The sequence below is a fragment of the Phoca vitulina genome, unplaced genomic scaffold (genome assembly GCF_004348235.1).
Source record: "Phoca vitulina isolate PV1807 unplaced genomic scaffold, GSC_HSeal_1.0 scaffold8, whole genome shotgun sequence".
NCBI lineage: Eukaryota > Metazoa > Chordata > Mammalia > Carnivora > Phocidae > Phoca > Phoca vitulina.
In genome coordinates, this window is record NW_022589711.1 from 25,385,091 (window position 1) to 25,411,809 (window position 26,719).

Genomic DNA, 26,719 nt, shown 5'->3' on the forward strand with positions numbered 1-26,719 from the left:
AGGTCATAGGGATATTTTCAAATATTTTCTACTAAAAATTTTATTTTCACAATTAGGTCTTCAATCCACCTGGAATTTATTATTTATTTATTTATTTATTTATTTTAAAGATTTTATTTATTTGAGAGAGAGAGAGAGAAGAGAGACAGTGAGAGAGTACAAGCGGGAAGGAGAGGGAGAAGCAAGTTCCCTGCAGAGCAAGGAGCCCGATGCGGAGCTCGATCTCGGGACGCTGGGATCATGACCTGAGCCGAAGGCAGATGCTTAATGACCAAGCCACCCAGACGCCCCTGGAATTTATTTTTTAATCTGGTGTGAGGTAGGGATCTAGTTTGATTTTTATTCATTACTAGAGACTCAATTGTAAAAACATTATTAATTTTTTTTACTGATTGGTAATTTGTATTGTTACTTTTGCCATTTACCAACTTCCCATATATGTAGGTGTTCCAGGTGCATTTTCTGTTGTGTTCTACTCCTATGGTAGAAGTGGCTTCAATATCTCCTGTAAGTTTCTGCCACCAAGAGTTTATTCATGCTGTTTCTTATGTCTAGAGTGCTCTTCCCTTTCAGCTCCCCCTTTCTTTCTTTTTTCTTTTTATTAACATATAATGTGTTATTTGTTTCAGGGGTACAGGTCTGTGATTCATCAGTCTTAGACAATTCACAGTGCTCACCATAGCACATACCCTCCCCAATTCAGCTCCCCTTTCAAAATCCTAATCAGTCTTCAAAGTCCAGCTTAAATGGTCCTTATAGTCTTACAGGATCCTGCCGTATGCCTTTCTTACTCCTCTAAATCAAATGAAGGGACTCAGCATACCTTTAGTAGTTTATTCCTTTACCATGAATCTTGGCTCATCTCCTTGGTATCATAGTCACATGTTTTTGCCTCCTTTGTTCTGCCAAACTGTAAACATGTATGCGTTGCTGTTGTAGACAGAATAATGTCCTCATCCCACCACTTTCTGATTCCTGGAACATGTGAATAAATTACTTTACATGGCAAAAAAGGATTTTGCAGAGGTGATAAAATTAATGACCTTGAAATGAAGAGATTATTCTGGCAGGCCCAGCCTAATCATCTGGGTCTTTAAAATTGGAGAACATTTGCCAGCTGAGCTGTAGCAGCAATGAAAAATAGGTATATTTGCTCACCATGGAGTTCCCAATAACCTGAAGCAGATTGTTAGATATGTATGTAGTAATCAGAAATTGTTCGTTGACTTGAATTGTGAAGCAGCATGAAGCTGGGAACCATAGAATGATTTCTTTAGGTTCTTACCACATCACTGATACTTATCTCTAGCATCTTCATTTTGTCAAGTGAAGTCATTGTAGATTACTCAGACCAGCTTTCTTTTGGTTGGCATCCCTCTGCATTCTGACTCTGACTATAAACAGTGGTAAATAAATATTCAGGTTACGTGCAGAGCTTCACTTCCTTTACATGCACAGACAACTCAATGGTAGAAAGTCCCAGAAGAAGGAACTCTTTCCTTATGGTGTTTAACCTAGTCAAAGAACTTGATGAGTACTGTTGGGTTCATCCGCAAACCTCTTCTGGTCTTTGCCCTTTTCTAGGGGAATAGTCTGAGATTTGGAATCATATATAAGGACCTTGAAATCCTGGCTCTGGTCTTAACTAACTCTGTGACTTAGAGTAGGTCAGTAAATCTCTTGGAGTCTCAGTTTCCTCATACCTGTGGTGGAAATAATAATACTTCCTTGAGTTGTCTCAAAAATAGAATAAACAGATGCATGAGAAGTTATTAGCATGAAGTGAAGTGGATGTTCCACTACTAACAAAAACAGTCCAGGCCTCTATTTACTTTGAAGAGTTCGTTACAGCAGGTGATTCAACATGACATTTGTTCTTATTTTCTGTTTGTTGGTTTTATGTTTTTAATACATATGTCTTTGGATTGGCTCATCCTGTGTCTTTTTTTTTTTTTAAATGTAGAGTTCTATTTGTCATTCTGGATGTTTGGTTAAGAATAGCCCATGTGACATGGGTGGTTTTAGTATTTAAAGATTGATAGGGGTATGGGTGTAAGAGGCTGGGGTATAAAAGAGATCAAAACAAAATAAAATATCTTAATAATGTATGATAAAATAAAACAGAACAGAATGTCAGGGCTCCAGTATTGTTATTGTCTTCTTTTGGAGCCAGATTATCATTCTGGCCTCAGGAGCAGCTGTTGAGCCACCACCTCTGCCCAATATGAAGCCTGATGTGAACAAGCCCATCAGAGTTTATGACACTGATGGGAGACAAATGGCCTCTGGGGTATGGTGATAAGGAAGTCACATTTAAATCTCAGTGTCTTGGTGTCATTCTGCTTGTCTCCACATAGCCTAATACTTTGGTTCACAAAATTTAAGAATATAAAAAAATAACTGATGAGCACTTATTAAAAATGCAGATTCATGGGTCTCCCCCCTGATGATTGATTCAGTAGATCTGAAGTGGGTGCCAAGAATCTGCATTTAATTAGCCACGTCCGCTGTTTCTGATACTGGTTGTCACCCAGCTCAGTGTTTCAGGGGGATGGGGTTCCAGAAAGAAACCCATCATTCATTGGTGATTTATTGAGTGCTAATTGGGTGCAAAGCATGATAGAGGATATGGCCCTTGCTCACCATGTTTATCATTGAGAGGGGAAGTAAGACTTGTGTACAGACAGGATAACAGCTGCTAGCTTGTCAGGTTAGAGTCAAACTGCTGCTTCTTCTTCCCATTTCACTCTGTGTACACCTCATGTTAGTTTAGAATGCACTTGTCTCTCTACTAGTTTGTGTATTCCTTGAGGGCAGGTGAGCTTCATTGATGATCCGCAGCAATTTTGTTCCATCATCTTTTCTTATTCTTGTAATTTTGGTTTTGGCTATGACTCCAACCCTAGCCCCTGTGACAGTCTCTCCTGAGGCACTGCATATTAGGAAATGGTTTGCCTTCATAGGACTTATTGGACCTGCTCTGGTATGTTACTGCTGCCATACCATTCTGCTTGTCTTCTGTCCATCTTGATGACCTGGAAGAGATAGCAAAGATCACACATGCTCTACTGGGCTTTGGTTCTCACAGCAGGGACACATGTTTGAGCCTAGTGGTCACGTGGGTGGGTGGCAAGGTGAGGCTTCTTGGGAGCTATGGCACAATGTTTGGACATGAAGTAGGATTTCAAAAGGGTGTGGCCCCAAGATTTACATTTATGAAGGCATTGTGACATATTCTGAAAGTTTACCTGCTGCCTTCATGCTGGAAAAACATAAGCACATTGGTTTAGTCTCTAAGAAAGAGAGTAATTAGATTTAGACCAGTCAGTATCTGCTTTCCTTCTTGAAGCTGGAATCATTATAAGTTCTTGGAAGAAGAGAATTGAGTTGGACTTGACATTGAGGAAAGTGTGAAGGTAAGGATAATTTAACTAAGAAAACTTTTTTGAAATAGTTGAAATTTGGGAAATAATGACTGGTATGGAATGATGGAGAACTTTAAAGCTACAAATGCTTGTATATATTTTGCTTTGAGTGTTCAAGCAAATGGTAAAGTGAAGTTCAAGAAATAGTTAAAATTTGTTTAGTGTATGGGAATTTATAAATGTGCCTTGAAAGGAGTCACTAAGATTTAGGAATACTTTATTTTGGTGGTGGCTCAAGATGAAATTTTAATTTAAGTTTCCCCCATGGCATTCATTTTATATTGAAATTAGTATTTGGTTGAGATTCCACCAAGAAAACTATAGGATCTCTTTCTGTGAGATATTTTAAGCTCTCTCCTCTTTTTGTGCGCAGGTCTGGTCTGTGGTTTATGTGGCTGTAACGCTGGGAATTAACGCTTGACACCTAAGTTAGATCTTGGGATTTGTCCAATATTATCTCTAAGTATTAGAGTTTAAAAATATTTCCCTTTAGGATGAGTGTGTAAATTTGGAGGACAGTGAGAAAAAAAGAGGCCAACAAGGGTATCAGGAGTCAATGTTTGTCATTAGCCCAGAGGATGATGTTTGGTGTCATTAGGAGTAGAGGGTTTATTTATGGATTTGTTTGGATTGGGGAGGAGTATGAATTTTTAGGATAAATTGCAGCTGGAAGCTGGTGACTGAATCTTGCAGCCCACCATTTCAGGCTTGAATGAACCACTTTCCCCATGAGATTATTTTAAGTGGCAAGATCAGGCAAGGAGGATATTGAAGAAGGACTTTTTTGTTTCCTATTCTGGTGATTTTTCTGAGGTTTCTGCTGGTTGTCTGGCAAGTATGATTTGCTTTGTGGGTGAGAAAAGCCTGGTGTTCTTCTTCCAAGGGGAATGTGTCTGCTCTTTGGATTTGGATTGAATCAAACTCTGGACTACTTGGCTTTTAAGAGCAGTAAATTGCAACCTCAGGTAATAGTAAAGCAGGGAACAAAAGATAGATTTATGGATAATGGTGTTCTAGGAGATCACAGTGAAGTGATATTTGAGGATCTGAGCAGTTCTTTCTTTCCACAATGGAAGTGAAAAAAAAAAAAATGAATACTATTTTCATTGCCAGGAGCAACTGGGTCTGTTCGGTTGCTTAGCCAGGCAAATATAGCAAGCCTGCTTTGACTTCGTTTTGTTTGAGTTTTTTTAAACAGAGAACAATTGAGCCATCACGTTGTTTCAGATTAAAAGGCTAAAGATGCAGAAGTTCTGTAACTGATGTAGGAGCAATGCCTCATTTCTTTCCCTACTCCGATCACCTCATATCCCTCTTCAAAAACTTTCATCTACTCCCCATTGCCTCCCTATCACGTCCCAATGACTATGCTGAGGTATATTGGTTCACTCAGGTTTTGGGGCAGCAGGAACCTATTATAATGTTCGTCATGGAGGTGGATCAGGAAGATTATTTGGCCAGAGCCACACATTTCGGAAGGGCCCCAAATTTAAATTTTCATGTTAGCTCCAACATAGCCAATATGTTTTGCATCTGTGGTGACGGTATTTATTAGGTAAACCTAAACATTGAAAAGCAACCATGGTTCCTGTAACTCCGTTTTGGCATTTTCTTCCTTTTTTAAATTTATCAGGGCCTAAAAAAATGGAGGATAGCCCAGGCTCCTAACCTCTGAGGCCCCAAATGACCACTACACAGGCTCTCAATAGTGATGGACATAGAGGCTAATGAAGAGGACAGACCTTCAATAACTAATCACACAAAGAATTCATTAAAATAAGAACTGGGTACCTTGAGAAGGTATAAGGGGGCCTTCTCTTTGGGCCATCAGGGAGGATTTCCCTAGGCAGTTGAAATTGAAAGAGCAAGGGGAGTCAGTCAGATTTGGGGCAGGGGAGTGTTCATATAAGGTCTTAATAATCAATTAGTTTTCAGAGACAAGGTGGCCTCTACGATGATTTTCATATTTTGAGTTTGGGCAAGTAAGTGAATGGTGGTGGTGTTAACAAAATCAATGACTAGGGGAAAATTATTTTCTGGTAGTGGGTGGGTAGATAACATGATTAGTTCAATTTGTGGGTATGTTGAGTATGAGTGAGCTTTGAGACATCAGAGTAGAGATGTTTTATAACTATATGATCTTTTAAGAAGGGCTTAGTTACTCTTGTTAATTTAGAACTTCATAGTGTATAAGATGCTATCCAGATTCAAAGGGGGGGGGGTAGAAAGAATAGATTTATGGCCCCTGCTTTCAAGAAGCTTATTCTTTAAATGCAGTCAAGGAATTAAATAACTACAGAAGATTCCAGTAACCCTCTAAGACAATAGCAGGAGAAATGTTACAAGCAGTACATGAATGATTGCCAAGGGAAGTATATAGATGTTTGTTGCTTTTCAGCAGTAATTGTCCAAGTAGAATTTCTCATTTGATTTTACTTTTGTTCTACTTTGGTAGTTTGAGGTGGGTTGAAGATAATATGAGCTTGCTTAAAACTACTGTGGGTTATTTGCTTTGGAGGAAACGTGTTTTGATTTTAGGAGGTAGGTATTTTTCTTTGTCTCATTTTACAGAAGAGGAAACAGAGGCACTGAGAAGTGAAATAATTTGCCCAAGTCACATAGCTAGTAAATAGTAGAGTTGGGATTTAGATCTAGTCCACCTGAATCCAAAGCCCCTTCTCAGGTTTGAAAAATGCTGTTCTTTACACTAAATATATCCCCTATCGCTTAAGTTATTTGAAAACTTTATTTTAAGTGGCTGCAAAAAATTTTAAATCATTCTTCTGATTTAGACAATGTATCTTTTTAATTTGGTGCTTGTATTTCCAGTTATAACTTTAGGATAGCTTCCTGGAAATGGGTTTCCTGTACCAAGGAATATAAAACCGTCAAGGCTTCTTAAAACATATCAAATTCTTCTCTAGAACCGTACAAATAATTTACAGTCTGGATATATTTTTCAATCCCACATAAAAGCATTTTCCAATACTATGTGGCTTCTTAGGCCAAGACAAACAGGAGAACTCAGTAACACTACTACAGATGGTGGTTAGGATGATGAATCACAGAAAAGAACTTCAGGTATCACCTAGGCCACCTTCTTCTTCTATTAAGAACTAAGGCTCAGAGAGGTTAAGGGACATGCCCCAAACCACAGCACTAATTAGGGTCAGAGTTAGGACAAGAATGGTCACTTAGTACTATGTGATATACAATTGACCCTTGAACAACATGGGAGTTAGGGGCGCCAACCCCCTGCAGTCGAAAACCCATGTATTACCCTTGACTCCCCCCAGACTGAATAACCAGTAACCTACTGTTGACTGGAAGCCTTACTGGTCACCTAACACATATTTGTATGCTACATATATTATATACAGTATTATTACGACAAAGTAAGCTAGAGGAAAGAATATGTTATGAAGAAAATTGTAAGGAAGAGAAAATACATTTCCAGTATGTACTGCAAAAAAATCTGCATCTAAGTGGACCCGAGCAGTTCAACCCTGTGTTGTTCAAGAGTCACTGTATTGAGTCAGATTCTATTTGAAGGTTTGGATGATTCAGGGGTGTGCCAAAATGTCCACCTGGGGGCTTGACTGAAAATTTAAGAGACTCTTACTGTTTGAGTTAACTTCACAGTTCCCCCTTGAAATTTCACAGTTGTGAAGGATGTGGAAGTCACCCAAAGGGGTCTCCCCTGAACTGAAATGCCCAGTACCCACTCAAGGAGATAAAGTCCTCTGCTGCGCCAGGGGAAACCTGAAATCTCCTTTCTTCAGTGCTCCTACATCTGGCCTACTGTGAGATTCATAAAGAGGATTCTGCATTCTCTTTTCATTATTCTGTTGATGGTACAGGACATTTGAACAAAGGGCTGCTCACATAATTCAAGACTGATTTTCTATAGCACTGACCAAAAATGGAAGCTATTTCTTTTTATTATTTGTCTCACTGTGTAAATGTAACAATTGTGTAAACAATTTACAGTTTGATTTGGCTTGGCATCAATCTGAAAAGACTAGGTTAAGCTCTTTAAGCCTTAAAGGTTCAATAACTTAGCACAATTGATCTGAAGCAGACTGGTTGGCCATCCACTATGTTCTGGATAAGCCATGCCAAGGTTGCCACGGCAGGGGAAAGGTGAATTAAAGGAGTCATGTAGGCTCTTAACTCACTCAGCCTGGAAATGACAAATGCCATAGTCCATTGGCCAGAACTAGAAACATGGTTTTTGTTTGTTTGTTTGTTTAGGTAGGATAAAATATTTTTTTCATAAGTTTCTATTTAAATTGAAGTTAGTTAACATATAGTGTAGATTGGTCTCAGGAGTAGAATTTAGTGATTTATCACTTACATACAACACCCAGTGGTCATCACAAGTGCCCTCTTTAATGCCCATCACCCATTTAGCCCATCCCCCCACACACCTCCCCTCCAGCAACCCTCAGTTTGTTCTCTATAGTTGAATCCCTTATGGTTTGCCTCTCTCTGTGTTTTTATCTCATTTTATTTTTCCTTCCCTTACCCTGTGTTTATCTGTTTTGTTTCTTAAATTCCACATATGAGTGAAATCATATGGTATTTGTCTTTCTCTGACTGACTTATTTAACTTATCCTCTAGTTCCATCCACATCGTTGCAAATGGCAAGATTTCATTCTCTTTGATATCTGAGTAATACTCCATTATAAAAAATAAATGCCACATCTTCATTATCCATTCACTAGTTGAGGTACACTTGGGCTCTTTCCATAGTTTGGCTAATGTTGATAATGCTGCTATAAACATCGGGGTGCATGGACCCCTTTGAATCTGTATTTTTGTATCCTTTCAGTAAATACCTAGTAGTGCAATTGCAGGGTTGTAGGGTAGTTCTATTTTTAACTTTTTGAGGCACCTCCATACTGTTTAGAAACATGGTTTTGAATCACCTGGAGAAGAGGCTGGGAAAAGTCTGTGGAGGAGCACTTGAATATTTGATGAGCACTAATGGTCTCTTTTATATACTCGATGCTTGATACTTTGAAATTACTTACTTAAAAAATTGTAGGCAATTTTATATCATTTCAAGTTTTAAACATGCAGGTAAAACTTTCATATTACTTTCCACCAAATATGCTTAAAGTGTAACTATATGGTGTTGCACATGCTATCATTTTAAGAAATCCTTGAGCTCCCTATTAAAAACAACAGAACTCTTGCTTAATAGTTGTGAGATTTGGGCAAGTCACTTAACTCTCTAACCCTGTGTCCCAACTGAAAATGGGTATGTTGTAAAAATTAGGATAGAGATTGTGTGTAAAACATTTGACATAGTGCCTAGCACAAGGTAAGTTTTCAATGAATATGAATTTTTTTCTTCTTGGTGTTGTTGATATTGCAGTGATTGACAGTAACATCGACTCCTCTTAAATCAATGGTATATCCATAATCATCAGAAAATAGTGTATTTTATGAGAATGAGCGATGTTTCGACTAAGTTCTGGAAACAAAATGTCTTCATCCTCTGTATGTTCTAATCTTGGTAGACATGGGGAATTTCAAAGGTCATGCCCTCCCCGGAACCTTCTTCATTATCATGGGTATCTGGTGGACCACCAGGTGCGTTCTGAAATATGCCTGCAAAAAGCACAAGCGGACTTCCTACCTTGGCTCCAAAGCATTATTCCATCGAATAGAAATTTTTGAGGGAATCACGTTAGTCAGCATGGCTATCACCGGTGAGTGGACCACTTCTGTGTTCTGTTTTCTCCTTTTGGGTATTTCTACATGCAAAGAGAAAATTAAATATCAAATCAAGAAATCACTAAAATGAATTTTTATTAAAAAATATCTCTGAACACATATTCTAATTGTAATTTCTATCTGATATAATTTGTTAGAAGGTGACACTTCATGTTTATACAAAGGCCTATTCCTTAATGAGTCAGTGATGGATATTAACTTGCCTGCCCACTCAAGGTGAATTTCCTTTATCGAATTAGTTGGAACCTTGAAATAATTTTGTCATTTATTCTGATGCCTGAAAGAGGAAACTCTATCAGAAGCCATTTCTCAAAATGATGCCAAAATAATCAAGTTATTGTGGGAAAGCCTCAGTCATAAGTTGTTGCTGATGGACTGTAACAGAGGGCTCAGGCTGAAGACGACCTTGCTTTATGCACTCATCCTTTTTGTGTGATTCCTAAATTGAAAAGGGAAGTTAGGCCAGATGACTTCTAAGGCCTTTTCATTGACTATAAGATTCTGTGAAAATTTTCTGTGGTTTTAGAATTCCACTGTAGCCTCTCCTTTGTGAAAGGCAGAACTTTCTCATTTCCCTTTGGATTTCCTCCTGCTTTATTCATGGCAATTGGTCTTTGCTGTGGACATGAAATTACAGAGCAACCATTTCCAAAAAGAGGGATTGCCTTGCCAAATTCCATAGATTGACACATAAAGCAGAATTTTAAAGAAAGTTTTACTGTTTCTGTAACTGACTAGACCAGGTGCTGTAATCTGTGTTTTCTGTAAACTTGACTTGGGGAAAAGCTGAACTCTAATATTTTGATTCTGAATCAAGCACAACTTGCTACTTCTTGGCAGCCACCCAGAGATGCAGGACGTGTCAGAAGGAAGTAAACAGCCTCTGTAGGATTTATCTAGTCATTAGATGAAAATGGGAACTAAGACCATCAGTGGAACTGATCAGGGAACTATGAAGAACTGAAATGATCAGCTTTGATGATCTGAAATAAATAGATGTTTGACTAAATTGGTTTATCTTTGACTAAAAGTTGATCATCCAAACCAGTATTTGAACCTCTAAAACCAGCCTAAAGCCCCAGTACTTAGCTGTTAGGGAACAGCCCAGAGAGAAGAATCAGCATTGTAGAAGGACATTAGATTAGACTAAGGCCTGGGTTAATCCTGTGTCTTCCTGCTTTCTTCACGAAGTTGTGGGGAGGGTTACTAAAACTGTGATATGTTCCTTTGCAGGCATGCTTGGGGAGCAATTTATCACTGGAGGGCCCCATTTGGCCTTATATGACTATAAAGAGGGCCAGTGGGTCGACCTCCTGAACTGGCACCATTTCACCATGTATTTCTTCTTTGGGCTGCTGGGTGTGACAAACATCTTATGCTTTCTCATCAATTCGCTTCCCGCCTCCTTAACCAAATTAATGTTGTCAAATGCCTTATTTGTGGAGGGTAAGTATAAGTGAGTATGTTCCCATACCTTTCACTATCCTTGGACACTTGTCTAGCCCTGTGCAATAATGTTCCTTTAGTGTCCTGGTGCTGCCTTGATCAGTTGGGCCATCTGTTTGGGCCACGGGGAGATAATCAGATGTCCTGCATAGGACACCAAGGATTTTCCCTCCCTACTGACTCATACAGTAAACTGGGACAAGCACCATCCTTTGATGTGCTTTATTCACATTTCACATCATTCTTAAATAACCACCTACCATGGTTATTTATCTCTAGGTTATCCTGGAGAGAATCATGATTTCCATTTTTAACAAGTGCAACTGAGCTCAGGGTAGTGAAGCATGAGTACCCTGAAACAAGGAGACCACTCACAGCAACCTACTAACCTGCTAACTAGCGTTTTTCATATTGATATAGTGGAACTCCACCATTACATGAGAAGTAGGGTCAAAAAATCAGTCACTAAAAAGAGGAGGTCCTATTTTTGAGAGGTTAATGAAAAACACTTTTTGTTCAGCTGATGTCCCTGTTACTATGTAGGGAAAACATGTGTTCAGTAATTTGTTTTCATTTATTGTATTTGTAAGGATTAGATTGATGATAGAACTAAAAAAGCCCCAAAGGATCAGGAGGCAGTAATTTCCTAACTGTCCACCTTCCTTCCCCCATCTGAAGATAAGGACTTTTGCCAACCCCTTTCTGAGAACAAAGGCTAGCTAAAAGATGGACGTCAACAACCAAGAGCAAGATTCTCAGTATCTCAGGGTGTTACCATATTTTGAGTGAACATCTTTTCCTCCTCATCTACATGAAAAGGTTGAAGATAAAGCTGGAATCTGCTCATGGGATTAAATAACATAGGTAGTTACTATTTCTTGGGAGCTTCCAGAGCATCTTGTCATACCCATCAAAGTCCACTCTTATGATTTGTATATATATATTTGCTTACTCCAATGGACCGAATTCCTTAAAGCAAGGATTTGTCTCATTCATCTGTGTATTCTTGCTCCCCTGCTCCCATCACACTTACTATTCATCCTCCTTTATAGAAGATGCTTTGAAATATAGTTAGTTGAAAGTGTCATGATATGTTAGACAAGAAAATAAAGGTTGGGAAAGGGAAAAGGAGAGATAGATCTCTATTCTTAAGAGTTAGTGATGATGGGACGCCTGGGTGGCTCAGTCGTTTAAGCGTCTGCTTTCGGCTGAGGTCATGATCCCAGGGTGCTGGGATGGAGTTCTGCATTGGGTTCCTTGCTCAGCAGGGAGCCTGCTTCTCCCTCTGCTTGTGCTCACTCTCTCTCTCTCTCTGACAAATAAATAAATAAAATCTTAAAAACAGAAGAGGTAGTGATGACTCCAAAAATGCTAGAAGTTTCCATTATTGTGGGAAGCAGAGAGCACTTGATATTTTGGACAAATTGGTGTGTGTGCATGTGTGTGTGTGTGAGTATAAAATTATGTGGGGTGGGGAAGAGAGAGAGAGAGGGAGGGGGAGAGAGGGAGGGAGAAAAATGGTGGATGCCCCTTGGTTTCACTGAAAAAGAGAAACTATTTTTTCCCTATCAGCTTTTATCATGTATAATCACACTCATGGCCGGGAAATGCTGGACATCTTTGTGCACCAGCTGTTGGTCTTGGCCATCTTTGTGACAGGCCTGATTGCCTTCTTGGAGCTCTTCATACGGACCAGTATCACTGTGGAACTTACTCGGACAAGCTTTATCCTGCTTCAGGGGAGCTGGTTTTGGCAGGTGAGTCGAGGCCTCCTGTGAAGGGATCTGGTGTCTCCATCTGTACTCGTCTCTCTTTGGTGGGGTATTTTGATCCAGAATCGGACACTTCCTTCTGATGTGCTGCCTGTAGAGAGAATGTGGGTCTTTGAGAGGTGATGTTGCTTTGAGTAGCCCAGAGGCCCTGGGGGGAGTACTGACAGAGCAGCCGGGAAGGAAATGGGGTGTGTTCATCTTCCTCACACACCTGAATATCCGTAATGTAGGAATTCTGAGCCATTGCTTTTGCTAAAGCAGCTTACATCCTAATGAGTGAAGAGCTTGAGAAATATATGAAAGGCAGGAAGGAGAGGAAATGATTAATTACTGAGAAACAACAATGTGCCAGCCACTCTACAGGACTATTACATACATGTTGTTTCATTATGTCCCCACAGTAACTTGGAAGTTAGGTATTATCATCCCAAATTTACTGATAGGACTCAGCGAGACCCCATGACTATCCCAGACTCACACAGTAATGGAACTAGAATCTAAATGTGGGTCTGTCTGACCCCAAGTCCCAGGCTCTTTCCATTTTACTCTGTTGACTACCTAACCTTGGCGTGTTGTCAAAAACATGTATTCCAATTAGTGAACTTATATTTTATAGAGACTGGTAAATCATACTCTAATATACACATATAGATGTAAGGAAAGTCTGAGATGAAAGGTGAATGTGGTTTAATAGGGGATGACCTCTTAGAGGAGATGTTTCATCACCAGAAAGCAGGAACTTGGGATGAGGTTATTGCAGGGATTTTCAAACTAATTAGTGTTCCATTAATAATTAATGATTAAGAATCTGAGGGAAGAAACATGGGCTGTCACAACTGAGAATAGGTTGACCTAATGTTGTCCGCTTTGGCAGAGAAATAATGTTTTTATATTTTACCAAAAGCTTTTCTAGGAAAGAGCTATGAGGTTAAAAATCTTTGGGCATTGGGGCACCTGGGTGGCTCAGTCATTAAGTGTCTGCCTTCGGCTCAGGTCATGATCCTAGGGGCCTGGGATCGAGCCCCGCATCGGGCTCCCTGCCCTGTGGGAAGCCTGCTTCTCCCTCTCCCACTCCCCCTGCTTGTGTTCCCTCTCTCTCTGTGTCTCTCTGTCAAATAAATAAATAAAATCTAAAAAAAAACAAAAAAAAAATCTTTGGGCATAAATCTGTGACTATTTAAAAATCTTTTCCATCTATCAGTATGTCTAGACTAGTTTCTTTTTTTACCTGGTGGCTAGACTAAATAACGTTAGGAGGCTTAAAGAAAAATGAACATTTAATACCAATGCAAACACACACACTGGCAGGAAATGAGGGTTTAATTGTAGTACGTCTCTCCACCCTCAGATTCCTCTGAAACAAAAATGTCTAGAGACGGAGGTGAATTTATTCCACTTTTATTTTGGTGCTATGTGTGGTATATGAACGTCTATGGTCAAAACTCTGTCTTAAGTTGATAATATGACATTGTGATTTGCTTTTCACCATATTTTTTCTCTCTTTACTTGTCCATAGGTGGTTAATACTAGTGCATAAACAATATGTAGACAGATTAGCACACCCAGACTCTTGGAACTATAAATAAGGAGATGCAAAATGAATGAGGCAAATGTTCAGATTGGCCTTTTTTTTATAACTCATATGTAAATGATGGGGAATGAGTGGGGGAAGGGGCAGATGGAGAGGGAGAGAGAGAATCTCAAGCAGATTCCCCACTGAGCACAGAACCCCCACCGGGAGTGGTAGGGGGATGGAAGGCTCAGTCTTACAGCCCTGGGATCATGACCTGAGCCGAAATCAAGAGTCAGATGCTTAACCGACTGAGCCACCCAGTCTCACCCCTGTGGAAGAATATTTCTAAAGCTCACTTTCACACTTTGTCATTTCCAAGTTCCCTCCTATCATTGTCAGAGTTGAGGCAGAGACCATCAGGGGAGGAAGAAGACACTTCTGCTGTCTTTGTTTCCCATTACTTTGAACAGTAACTTCTGCTTCATCACCCTCCCCCACTAATTGCTCCGGGGACTCCTCCCATGGCTCCCCAGATTGTTGAGCCCAAAGTAAAGTGCAGCCTTATTTTGTCTTTTTGAAAGACAAAAGTTCATTCAAAGATGTCAAAAAGACCCAACTAAGCAGTAGTGGTCTGAGTCTGATATGGTAGATCAAACACTTGTTTAAGGCTGATAGTGTTGAAATAAGTGATTGGAGAATAAGACTTAAAACACTAGGAAATTCAAACTCTAACCTATAGGAAATGAGCCCCTGGCTTGCTGTATATTAGAGAAGATAATTATTTACATTTTAAATGTGATATTAATGAGGCTTAAACTATTCAAAAACAGACGTTCAGGAGTGGCATAGAAGATACAGCAAGAAAAATTCTTTTTCAGACCTTTTGTTTGGTTGGAATTTTACATTAGGAAGCAAATTAGAATAACTAATGAGAGAGTAGTGGCTGATTCTATATATCAAGGAGGATTTAATGAGTTGTGGCATTTTCTGGCCCTTGGTTTTCAGCTTTCCGAATTCACTTGCTTTTATCCTGAAATGACTTGGAATGTTTCTATGACTTTCACAATAATCACATCAGTTAACACTGTTCATAGGCTTCACAGTGGCCTTCAGTTAAGTCTTTAGCTTTCAGTGTCAGGATCTGAGGGTCTCAAGGAGATGAGTAGTGAGAGGTGCTCAAAGTTTCTCTTTTCTTGGTATGAAACAGTAAACATTTGGCTGGTAGAATTGGTAACGACCAATGAAGGTGACTTAAGATGATATTTTATTTTGGAAGCTCCAGAAAATGATTGTGACTATGGCATGGAGGGAGAAGTCCACGAGACTCTAGGTCAGGCAGACCTGGATCTGAAGTCTGGTTCTACCATATTAATCACATGAGTGTACACTATTTATTTTATGCTTTACCAGGAGAAGGTAAAGTTAAGTTGGGATTTGAAAGATGGATAAGAGCCACCAAAGTGTCCAGACTTGAGGTTTAGGATAAGTGATATTCCTTGCTTATTTTGGTCTTAGCTCTTGTATTAGTATCCTAGGGCTCCAATAACAAAGCCCCACAAGTTGGATGACTTAAAACAACGGAAATTTATTCTTTCACTGTTTTGGAGGCCAGAAGTCCAGAAATCAAGGTGTCAGCATGTTGGTTCCTTCCTGGGGGCCCAAAGGGAGGATCTGTCCTATGCCACTCTCCTAGAGAGCTGCCCACAATCCTTGACATTCCTTGGCTTATGGCAGCATAACCTCAACCTCTGCCTCCATAGGTACACCTGTGGGTTTCTGTGTACCTGTGTCTTCACATGGCCTTCCATAATAAGGACACTAGTCATTGGATTTGGGCCAATTCTAATCCACTATGACCTCATCTCAAGTTGATGACATCGGCAAAGACATTATTTCCAAATAAGGTCACATTCACAGGCACCAAGTGTTAGGACATCAACATATCCTTTTGGAGGTACACATTATAAGCCACAACTGCTAACCCTTACCTCAGGAAGCTGTAGCAAAACACTGCCCAAGCAAGGATAGATGGGTGGATGGCATTGGAAGGACATTGGTTGGACCAATAGGTAGGAACTGGGGAGCTGGTCCATAATTTATTACACTCAACTCTCCCTAAAAGATACTCACTTGAGGGCGCCTGGGTGGCTCAGTCGTTAAGCGTCTGCCTTCAGCTCAGGTCATGATCCCAGGGTCCTGGGATCGAGTCCCACATCGGGCTCCCTGCTCCGCGGGAAGCCTGCTTCTCCCTCTCCCACTCCCCCTGCTTGTGTTCCTGCTCTATGTCTCTTTCTGTCAAATAAATAAATAAAATCTTTAAAAAAAAAAAAAGATACTCACTTGACACAATTTTTTTTGTCATCTTTCATGAGTTGCTGCAAAAGTAGGGCATGAGAAGAATGGGGATAATGGCTTATTCTTGCGGTTATTATGAGGACTTAGAATTATGGTGAAGTTTATGTGCATGAATGAGGTTAAGGTGCCCTACACCTAGTGATACATCTACTGGGTGGTACAAATGGTAGTTCTCTTTCCAACCAAAGGGAATTCTTTAGAATGGGAAATGGGAACAAGTGATTAAGGCCCAAGTCTTGTTTTTTCCTAATTTACTCAGGTTATTAGAAATTTCAAACAGAAATGGTATTAAAGTTTCACTCAATACTATGGACTAAATGCTTTTTTTTTGTTCCTGTTAGATTTCATTTATTAGATGTGCGATTCCAGGCAAATTATGAAACCACCCAATTTTCTCATCCAGAGATGAAGACAATAATATGTTAAAATGGGATAATAATACATTAAAATGGGATAATAATATATCATTTAAGGGCCATTGTAAGGAACACTCCCAAGCACTGTAACTGGCATATAATTAGCTAATATATGGTGGACATTCATACATTGTCCATGTAATTATCTTGGTATTGTATTTCATTTAGTTCTAGAGACCTGACATATGTCCATCCCCCATCCCCCCGTCTGTCCATCATTCATCCATCTCTCTCTCTCTTTCTCTTTTTGTTTTTTGTTAGGATAAAATTTACATAACACAATTAACTGTTTTAGAGTATATAATTCAGTGCCATTTAAGTACATTCACTATATTATGCAACTATCACTGCTATTCAGTTCTGAAACATTTTCATCACCCCGGAAGGAAACCCTGGAACCCTGATGCAATCATTCTCTTTTACTCTCCTCTTAGCCCCTGATAACCACTAATTTGTTTTTTGTTTCTATGAATTTAGTTATTCTGAATATTTCATGTAAACAGAATCAGACAATATGGGACCTTTTGTGTCTGCCCTCTTTCCCTTAACATAATGTTTATAAGATTCATCTATATTGTGTCATGCATTAGTGCGTCATGACTTTATGGTTCAATAGTCCATTGTATTGGTATACAACATTTTGTTTATTCATCATCAGTTGACAGACATTTGGGTTGTTTTCAACTTTTGACTATTGTGAATAATGCTTCTATGAACATTTGTTTACAAGTTTTTGTTTGAATACTTGTTTTGAGTTCTTTTGGGTATATACTTAGGAATGACATTGCCAGGTCATGTGATAATTAAAGCTGCATTAAACTTTTTGAAGAACTGTCCAATTGTTTTCCACAGTGACTGCACCATCTTATATTCCTACCAGCAATTTACAAGGATTCCAATTTCTCTTTATTCTTACTAACACTTGTTATTTATTATTTTTACCATCCTAATGGGTGTGAAGTGGTATCTCCTATGGTTTGGATTTGCATTTCTCTAATAAGTAACAATGTTCTTCATCTTTTCATGAGTTTATTTACCATTTGGATACCATCTTTGGAGGAATATCTCTTCAACTCCGTTGTTCATTTAAAAATAGTTATTTTTTGTCTTTTAGTTGTTCAGTTTTAGGAGGTCTTTGTACATGCTAGATATTAATTCCTTATCAGATATATGATACAGCAATATTTTATCCCATGCTGTGGGCTCCTTTTTCATTTTCTTGATAGTGTCCTTTGATGTACAAAAGTTTTTAATTTTGGTGAAGTCCAATTTACCTATTTTTTTTTTTTGGTTGATTGTACTTTTGGTGTAGTATCTAAGAAGTCATCCCCAATGCCAGGGCATGAAGCTTTCCCCCTATGTTTTCTTCTAAGAGTATTATGGTTTTAGTTCTTATATTTAGTTTTTGATACCTTTTTTCTTTTTTTTTTGCTTTAACTATTTTTTAATAGTCTTACAAAACTTCTCTGAACTCAAAGGAGCAACAACTGTCCAAAGAATCACCATGTAGATAGTCTCATCAATTAGCATTTTAAACATTTCAAGGGTATTGGCAAGATACATCTAAGATCTATGATCATTCATTGACTTAGCCTAGTTGTTCTCAGTTCTTTGTTTTGGAATTTACTTCCCCAGAAGATAAGCCATTTTTATTTTTACACAACTGCACTAAAGTATAGTTTCTATACCATAAAATTCACCAGCTTAAATGTATAATTCACTGATTTTTAGTAAATATACAGAGTTGTACACCATCATCCCAAAAAGATCACTCATGCCAGTTACAGTCACTCCCTGTTCCCACCTCCATCCCCTAGCAACTACTTGTCCCTTTTCTATGTCTAGTGATTTGCTTTTTCTGAACATTTCACATAAATGGAGTGGTGCAAAAGTAATCTTGTACATCTGACTTGTTTCATTTAGCAAAATGATTCTGAGTCCATGCCACAGAATGTGTCAGTAGTGTCTTCTTTTTATTGTTCTAGCATTCCAGTGTATGGGTATGGCACATTTTCATTTTCCACTCGCCAGGTTATAAACAGTTGGGTTATTTCCATTTGGGAGGTATCATGGATAATGCTGCTTTAAATGAGCATTCACGTTATAAGGCTTTATGTGGGTGTATGTTTTCATTTCTTTTTGGTGATAACTAGGGAGTAGAAGTGTTGAGTAATATTTTTTAAATTAACATATAATGTATTATTTGTTTCAGAGGAACAGTTCTGTGATTCATTAGTCTTACACAATTCACAACACTCGCCATATTATATACCCTCCCCAATGTCCATCACCCAGCCACCCCATCCCTCCCACTCCCCTCCACTCCAGCAACCCTCAGTTGTTAATTTTTTTGAGTTAATTTTTGTATGGGGTGTAAGGTAAGGGTCCAAAATCATTCTTTTGCATGTGGATATCCAGTCGTACCAGCACCATTTGTTGATGAGACTACTATTTACCCATTGAATGGCCGTGGCACTCTTGTCAAAAATGAATTTTCTACAGACATATAGATTTATTTCTGGACTCTCAATTCTATTTCATCAATCCGTATTTCTGTCATTATGTCAATACCACACTATTTTGATTACTGCAATTTTTGTAGTAAGTTTAGAAATCAGTAAGCATGCGTCTTAAAACTTTGTTTTTATTTTTTGAAGTTGTTTTGGCTATTCTTGGTTCCTGGTAATTCCATAGGATTTTTAGGGTCAGCTTTCCATTTCTGTAAAAAAAAGACCATTGGGATTTTTTTTTTTTATTTAAATTCAATTAGCCAGCATATACTACATCATTAGTTTTTTATTTATTATTTATTTATTATTTTAATTTTTTAAAGGTTTTATTTATTTATTTGACAGAGACACAGCGAGAGAGGGAACACAAGCAGGGGAAGTGGGAGAGGGAGAAGCAGGCTTCCAGCAGAGCATGGAGCCGGATGTGGGGCTCGATCCCAGGACCCTGGGATCATGACCTGAGCCGAAGGCAGACGGTTAACGCCTGAGCCACCCAGGCGCCCCATACATCATTAGTTTTTGATGTAGTGTTCAATGATTCATCAGTTGCATATAACACCTAGTGCTCATCACATCATGTGCCTTCTGAGGGTTGTGGAAGGGGAGGTGGGGGGGGGGGTGGGGTAACTGGGTGATGGGCATTAAGGAGACCACTGGGATTTTGATAGAGATTGCACTGAATTTGTAGATTTCTTTGGGTGTTATTGCCATCTTAACAGTATTAAATCATCCAGTCCATGAACATGAGATGTATTTCCATTTATTTAGGTCTTTGATTTCTTTCAACAATGTTTTGTAGTTTTCAGTGTACAAGTCTTGAACCTCTTTGATTAAATTTATTTCTAAGTATTTTATTTTTTTCAATGTTATTGTAAGTAACATTGTTTTCTTAATTCAATTTTTGGGTTGTTCATTGCATGTGTATAGAAATACAACTGAATTTGTTTGTTAATTTTGTGTCCTGCAAGTATGCTGAATTCATTGATTAGCTCTAATAGTTTTTTTGTGTGTGGATTCTTTAGGATTTTCTATATATAAGATTATATAATCTGTGAATATAGATAGTTTCACTTCTTCCTTTAGAATCTGGATACCTTTATTTATTTTACTTGACTAATTTTTGGCTAGAAATTCCTAGTGAATAGAAGTGGTGAATCCAACACCTTCCTCTTGTTGCTGATCTTAGGGGCAAAGCTTTCAGTCTTTGATCATTGAATATAATGTTAGCTGTGAACATTTATTTATTTTAAAACCTCTTTGTACTCTAATTTTGAAATAACTGCGTGAAACTGCACAACTTAGAAACCTGACACATTCTCTGAAAGTCCACTAAACCACAGAGATGATTCCTATTCATATTTTGAAAATTTCTCTTCAATGTCCTTAACATTTTTTTTAAAAAAATATGACCTGGTAGATACTATCTGATGTCTTATCTGTAGCATCTCAGATAATTGGAGTTACTTTAGTTAAGATTAATCTTAGAACCAAACATTTTGAAATGTACTATCTTTGGGAATGTGGCTGATTATTTTAATATGTGCTTTTTGTTTTAAATTACAGATTGGTTTTGTCCTTTATCCCCCCAGTGGAGGTCCTGCATGGGATGCAATGGATCATGACAACATTATGTTTCTTACCATATGCTTTTGTTGGCATTATGCATTAAGCATTATCATCGTTGGAATGATTTATGCCTTTGTCACTTGGTAAGTTAGTGATTTTTTGTTCACATAAGTTCTCTTCCTTGGTATCTGATCATCAAGACTCGAAAGTATTGAACTTTAAATTCAAAGGGGAACTTCATTCCTTAGTATTCCACAAGACAGGGTAATGTAGCAGAAAATTATCTGCAAACCCAGAAAGTCCCCCTCGAAAGAATAAATGCTGGCTTAAAGTTAGACTCCCTCAACAGTGTCTCAGCTGTGTCTCTAACCTATGTGTCACCCTTCAACACCCTTTTCTGTGCCTTCATGTCTTTGCATATGCTGTCTCCTTTTCCAGATGGTCCTCTCCATACTTGCAATGAGCCCTCCATTTGCCCACATGTACATCAATCATAGCAATTCACAAGCTTGGTGTCATTTTTTGACCAATATTTATGTCTCCCATTAAATTTGAGTACATGATTAATTTGACATTTACTCTAATATTTCTAAAAGTAAGATTCAGTTGAAAAATCATGTTTTTAGACCCTGATAAAATGTTTCACAGTAGATGAAGAGCAATATAACAGATTGATAAAACACATATTCCTAATTCTGCTACCTATCAGCTGTATGACTTTGGGCAAATTATGTAACCACATTAAGTCTCAGTTTTATTGTTTACAAAATGGGAATAATAATAGTACCTAAATGAGATATGTATTTAAACTGTTTAGGACATAATAAGGGCACAGCGGAAGTTCTTCTTGTTCTTGTTCTTGTTCTTGTTAGTTTTCTTGTTCTCCTCCTCCTCCTTCTTCTGTATCACAAAATGCATAAGGTATAGACCCTAAGGGGGAGAGATAGACAATTGAAATACAATGCAATAGGTGGAAATAGTAGAACAAAGCACTATTGGAGCCCAGAGGAGACTTCCTCGCAGTTGAGAATTAAGCTTCAGCTTGAAGGATCAAAAGGAATAGAAAGAGCTGAACATGGTTCCTGTCTTTAAGGTAGCTAATACCAAACCACAGTGGGTCTGGCTGGTCCCAACTACTAGGCATGCAGGCTCCACACTTAATTCTTCAGACTTCAGTATTGACCTAAATGTTCTATATCTGCAGGCTTCATTTTGGTGGCCATGAGCTACTTGACTATATGGTTATTGAGCACTTGACATGTGCCTAGTGCCACATTAATTTTAATTAATTTAAATATCTGTAAATGTATAGTGACTACCATACTGGGCAGTATGCATCTAGTAGGTTCTCTAGATTTCTAAAATGTGGTAGCTGCTTCTAGGCCCAGTGGGGTCTCATCCTCTTCAAAAACTAGCTTTCTACTCTTCTCTCTTGCTTTGTGCTTCTCTGAGCTTCACTGCTGAAGCACCTTTGGTGCTGGGTCTCTAAGTAAGAGAACAATTTCCTTGTCTAGCTCCTGATGTCTCTGCTAGGCTTTGGGTCAGCTTACTTTGATCTGTAGTTACCTCCTTCTAGGGGTCTAAGTGCTTTGGGTACTGGGAGATTCTAGCTTCTCATTGACTGATTTCTATTAGTCCTACTTCATTCCTCCAAAGCATGCAGATGGCTGTTAAAACTGGCTCTGCCATTGAGTGAAACTTGGCTTCTTCCTCTGTTGTTCTAGGCTGACATCTGGGCCTCACCTCCTTAGGGGCTGGGCAGCCTCCAAGAATAATGGCAACATTCAAGGAGCCTCTCTAGCTCACATCAGCTCCCTTCCAGAGCCAAAAGAAGACTACTGTCTCTTCCTGTTTCAAAAAGCTTCAGACCTCTCTTATCCACTTACAGTTTTCTAGGTGTCTTTTTCAACCTTTACCTTTTGGGCCACTTAGTCCACTCTACTTGGCATATCCAAATTAAATGCCCATCTCTTCTATGAAAACTTCTGTGACAATTCTAGCCCTCATCTCCCTTCAGGAGTTTGTATAGTACTTTAGTCACTACTACCCATTTTAGCAATTGCGATCTATCTTTACTATTAGCTTACATCAGCCTGATCTGCTAGCTAGATTGTATCACCCTTAGGAAAATACCCTTTTTATATTTGCACAGGTCCTGGCACACCGTCAGGTGTGTTTTAATAGATCTGCTTCAGAGTTACGTGAATATGCGCTTTGTTTGTTTGGAAATCATGTTTCAGATGCTTTTCAGTCTTGCTCTCATAGTGCTCTTGGAAGTATAAGAACAAGAGCTCATGATGTGAGGTATGTTGATATAAACTTAAGCAATAGCTTAAAAAATGTCATGAAGATTCAGTACTGACTTTCAGTGAGGTCACATGGCAGGCTAATTCAGTTCTATAATCATAAGGAGTTTTGACAATCTATTTTTCAGGGTTTGACTGGAGTAGTTTGTAATTCAGTCACAGGTGATGGATTTTCAGGACATTATATCAGAATATGTTTGACAAAGTGCAAAGATCACCATGGAAACAAAACTAGGTTATGGAACCACAACCCCCCAAATCTCAGAAAAGTGAAGTTCTACTTCCCAGCTTTCCAGAATAATGGTGCAAAGATTGCCTCATTCAGACCCATACCTGCAGTTCTGAAATGACATTCATAGGAGAAACTTATCTGTTTGGAAATTTTATTAGATATTCTACTGTATTTCATATTTAAATACCACTATTTATAGAATTATTTCAAAAGCCCCTCTCTATGGGTCGAGAAATATGCCCACTTTCAGGTTGGTTTCCTAAGCAATAATTCAGGTGACTCATTTCGAAGAACAAAATAGAGATGACCAAATTCCGGGAAAATAAGGTTTGCCTTCTGGAAGTTTGATTTCCAGATGGACTGTGGAAGTACACCCAGAGTCTCAGTTCTGCTCTTTTTCTCATTAATTGAAGAAAACCTATGAGAGCAAAACCTCAGACACATCCTAACCTTAGTATCCTGGACAAACATCATTCCAGGAACTAGCAATTATTTGCACTTGTTTATCGTTCCAGCCTTTAATCTGTCTCCAGCGCCCACTTATGCACGTGCCAATACCTAGGGCTACAGGGTGCAGATAGAGCCTGAACGTGCCTCAGCTGGGTAGCTTGTAGAAACAGCAGACACAGCCCAGGAAAGGGGAGTGGGAAACAGGAAGAGTCACTAGGGTCTGGGTTAACAATTAATTTGTAATAAGTAGCCATGGGTTTGTTTTATTTTCCACATGAGCCATCAGGAATGAATCTAATTAATGAATTAACAGTTAATCCATTTCATTTAGCATGTATTGAGGTTGTGCAATGTAGAGATAACTGTGTGGATCTAAAATATGACACAAACACTGTCCCAGGCTTTAAATTATTTAAGCCTATGAGCCTTTTGCAAGAATAGTGCCTTGAAGAGCTGAGGACATTGGGATCAACATCAATGGTCAATAATCAAGGCAAATTATTTTGACTGGTTTCCTTGATCTTGATGAGTCAATAGTTGTTATTGGTACTACTCAGTTGTTGTATATTGGAGGAGTTAATGCTGAGTTGAAAGTGACTGAAGAATTAACCTCTACGAATAAGTGAGTGATATGGGCTCCTGGCAGATTGCTCCGAAGGACATTGATTCATCAGATGTGTGTTGAGCCACTGTTATGCACCAGATGCTGTTCTAGACTCTGGCTAGCATTAAGGCACTAAATAAGATAAGGTCTTTGCTCTTATGAAGCTTTTATTCTAGTGGGATCCAGAGCACAAGTAAAGTCATTGCATATTTATGGGGGCAGGCCTTCACTGGAAGAAGAGAGGCAGAAAATAGGGGATGCAGATAGACTGGTGAAGTTTTTCACAAAATGAGAATGATTTTGATGATTTGGTGTATCAAATTTGTTTGTGTATTCCTATGTACTTTTGGAATTTAACTATATTTTATCGATATAGTCATAGTACAATGTCTTTATGAATAATCATGCACAGGAAAAGCTTTGCTTAGTTTTTATTACATCGGCGAAGTAGAGAGTCTGCTGAGTTTCTGCCACTAAGAACCTTCATATCTTCCAGCATCAAAAATTATATTGCTGCTTACCCCTAGACCTACAGATCTCTTGATCTATGAAAACAATCACAAAGGTGGAGGGCACTTCTTCCAACTTCTTATTTCGTCATGGGTCACTACATGGACCATCACATGCGGTTGAGCAATTCATGGCCTGCACAAAAGCACCCCTCTGAAGGCACAAGTTGGGACAGGCTTGACATGGGGCTTGACACGGGGAAGGAGATGCCTTTATGCACTTCCTTTACAAGAGAGGGCTCCTTTTTGCAATACATAGCTGGGTGTGGACTTGATGGAAAAGCTCGAGGCTGAGCTCGGTTTCATCTGGGCTTGCTGCAGCCCAGAGATTCTCTTGTTTGTTTTAGAAATGATCAAAGCTATGAATAATTAGGCATTCTCTGATGCCTAATTAAACAATCATGTTATACATTTAAAAATTGTATTGTATCTGTATACTTATACCCTGCTTTACTCCACCAAAATTTTTCAGGTAGCTCCAAAGCCAAATAAAAGTGATTTTCTTTTTTTGGATTGCCTCTCCCATTTGCACAGATAATTCAGAGTTTGTTGAATTATAGATACACGTTGTTCTGGGTTTTTATTAAACAGCATAACGTGAGATGCCTTTCATTTTCCTCAGGTTGGTTAAATCTCGACTTCAGAGGTTCTGCCCCTCAGAAGTTGGACTCCTGAAAAATGTTGAACGAGAACAAGAATCAGAAGAAGAGATGTGATTTTGATGGGCATTTAGTCTTTCTGGATGAACTTCTCTTTTTTGGATTATTTTTGTTCATGGTTTTGTTTTTTGACCTTTTGCTTGGAGAACAGGCGGCTGAGGATGATTCTTGGTATATTGTTTGTATTTCCAATTTGGTTAAAGTATTTGAATTCAAATATTTTATTTTTAGGTTTGTAAGTACTTTGGGTGATAAATGCATTTTGCACATCAGTCATGGTATTTGGGGCCTGGAGCAACTATTCCCAGATCATTTAAAGTTAACATCCACGCTAAGAAAAATGTTTTATTTGCCTTATACATATGCTCAAGGTGTCTGGGCTTACTACCATTTGTAACTCATTAAACATCGAATTACACTTGTTTATCTTGTTGCTGCAATGAGAAATAAATGAATGCAAAAACCGTGGTACAGACACCTCAAGTTTTGTTGTTGTTGTTGTTTTGTTTTGTTTTACATTCTCATTATTTGTTTTCTTTCTTTATTTACATTCAATTAGCCAACATATAGTACATCATTCGTTTCAGATGTAGAGTTCAATAATTCATCAATTGCATGTAACACCCAGTGCTCATCACATCACATGCCCTCCTTAATGCTCATCACCCAGTTATCCCATCCCCCCACCTACCTCCCCTCCAGCAGCCCTCAGTTTGTTTCCTGTAGTTAAGAGTCTCTCATGGTTTGTCTTCCTCTCTGATGACTTCCCATTCAGTTTTCCCTCTCTTCCTCTATGATCTTCTGCGCTGTTTTTAGCAGCAATGTCCACAATAGCCAAACTGTGGAAAGAGCCGAGATGTCCATCGACAGATGAATGGATAAAGATGTGGTACATATACACAATGGAATATTAGCCATCAGGAAGGATGAATACTTACCGTTTACATCAATGTGGATGGAACTGGAGGGTATTATGCTAAGTGAAATAAGTCAATCAGAGAAAGACAATTATAATATGGTTTCACTCATATGTTTTTTTTAATTCAACTGCACCTCACCCTTGCATCATGAAGAAGGAGCAGTGTGACAAATTCCTTTTTGTGAGACATCTCCTTCTGAGTTGTACCTGAGTTGTCCCCTGAGAAAAGTACCTGAGTCGTCCCCTGAGTTGTCCCCTGAGAAAAGTAAGCCAGCAGTCGTCCTGAGTTGT

The 26,719-nt window shown here is 38.7% G+C and overlaps 1 protein-coding gene across 1 annotated transcript in view; it reads left to right on the forward strand.

Moving 5' to 3' along the window:
• Nucleotides 1–25,971, forward strand: part of TMEM45A (transmembrane protein 45A) — a 68,646-nt gene extending 42,675 nt beyond the window's left edge. Inside the window, exons 2-6 of the mRNA XM_032406125.1 lie at nucleotides 8,955–9,146; nucleotides 10,405–10,617; nucleotides 12,190–12,374; nucleotides 20,747–20,892; nucleotides 25,473–25,971. Of these exons, the coding sequence (XP_032262016.1) occupies nucleotides 8,957–9,146; nucleotides 10,405–10,617; nucleotides 12,190–12,374; nucleotides 20,747–20,892; nucleotides 25,473–25,566 (828 nt within the window). The 5' untranslated portion in view covers nucleotides 8,955–8,956 and the 3' untranslated portion in view covers nucleotides 25,567–25,971. The remainder of the gene's footprint in view (nucleotides 1–8,954; nucleotides 9,147–10,404; nucleotides 10,618–12,189; nucleotides 12,375–20,746; nucleotides 20,893–25,472) is intronic.
• Nucleotides 25,972–26,719: the final 748 nt, after the last annotated feature.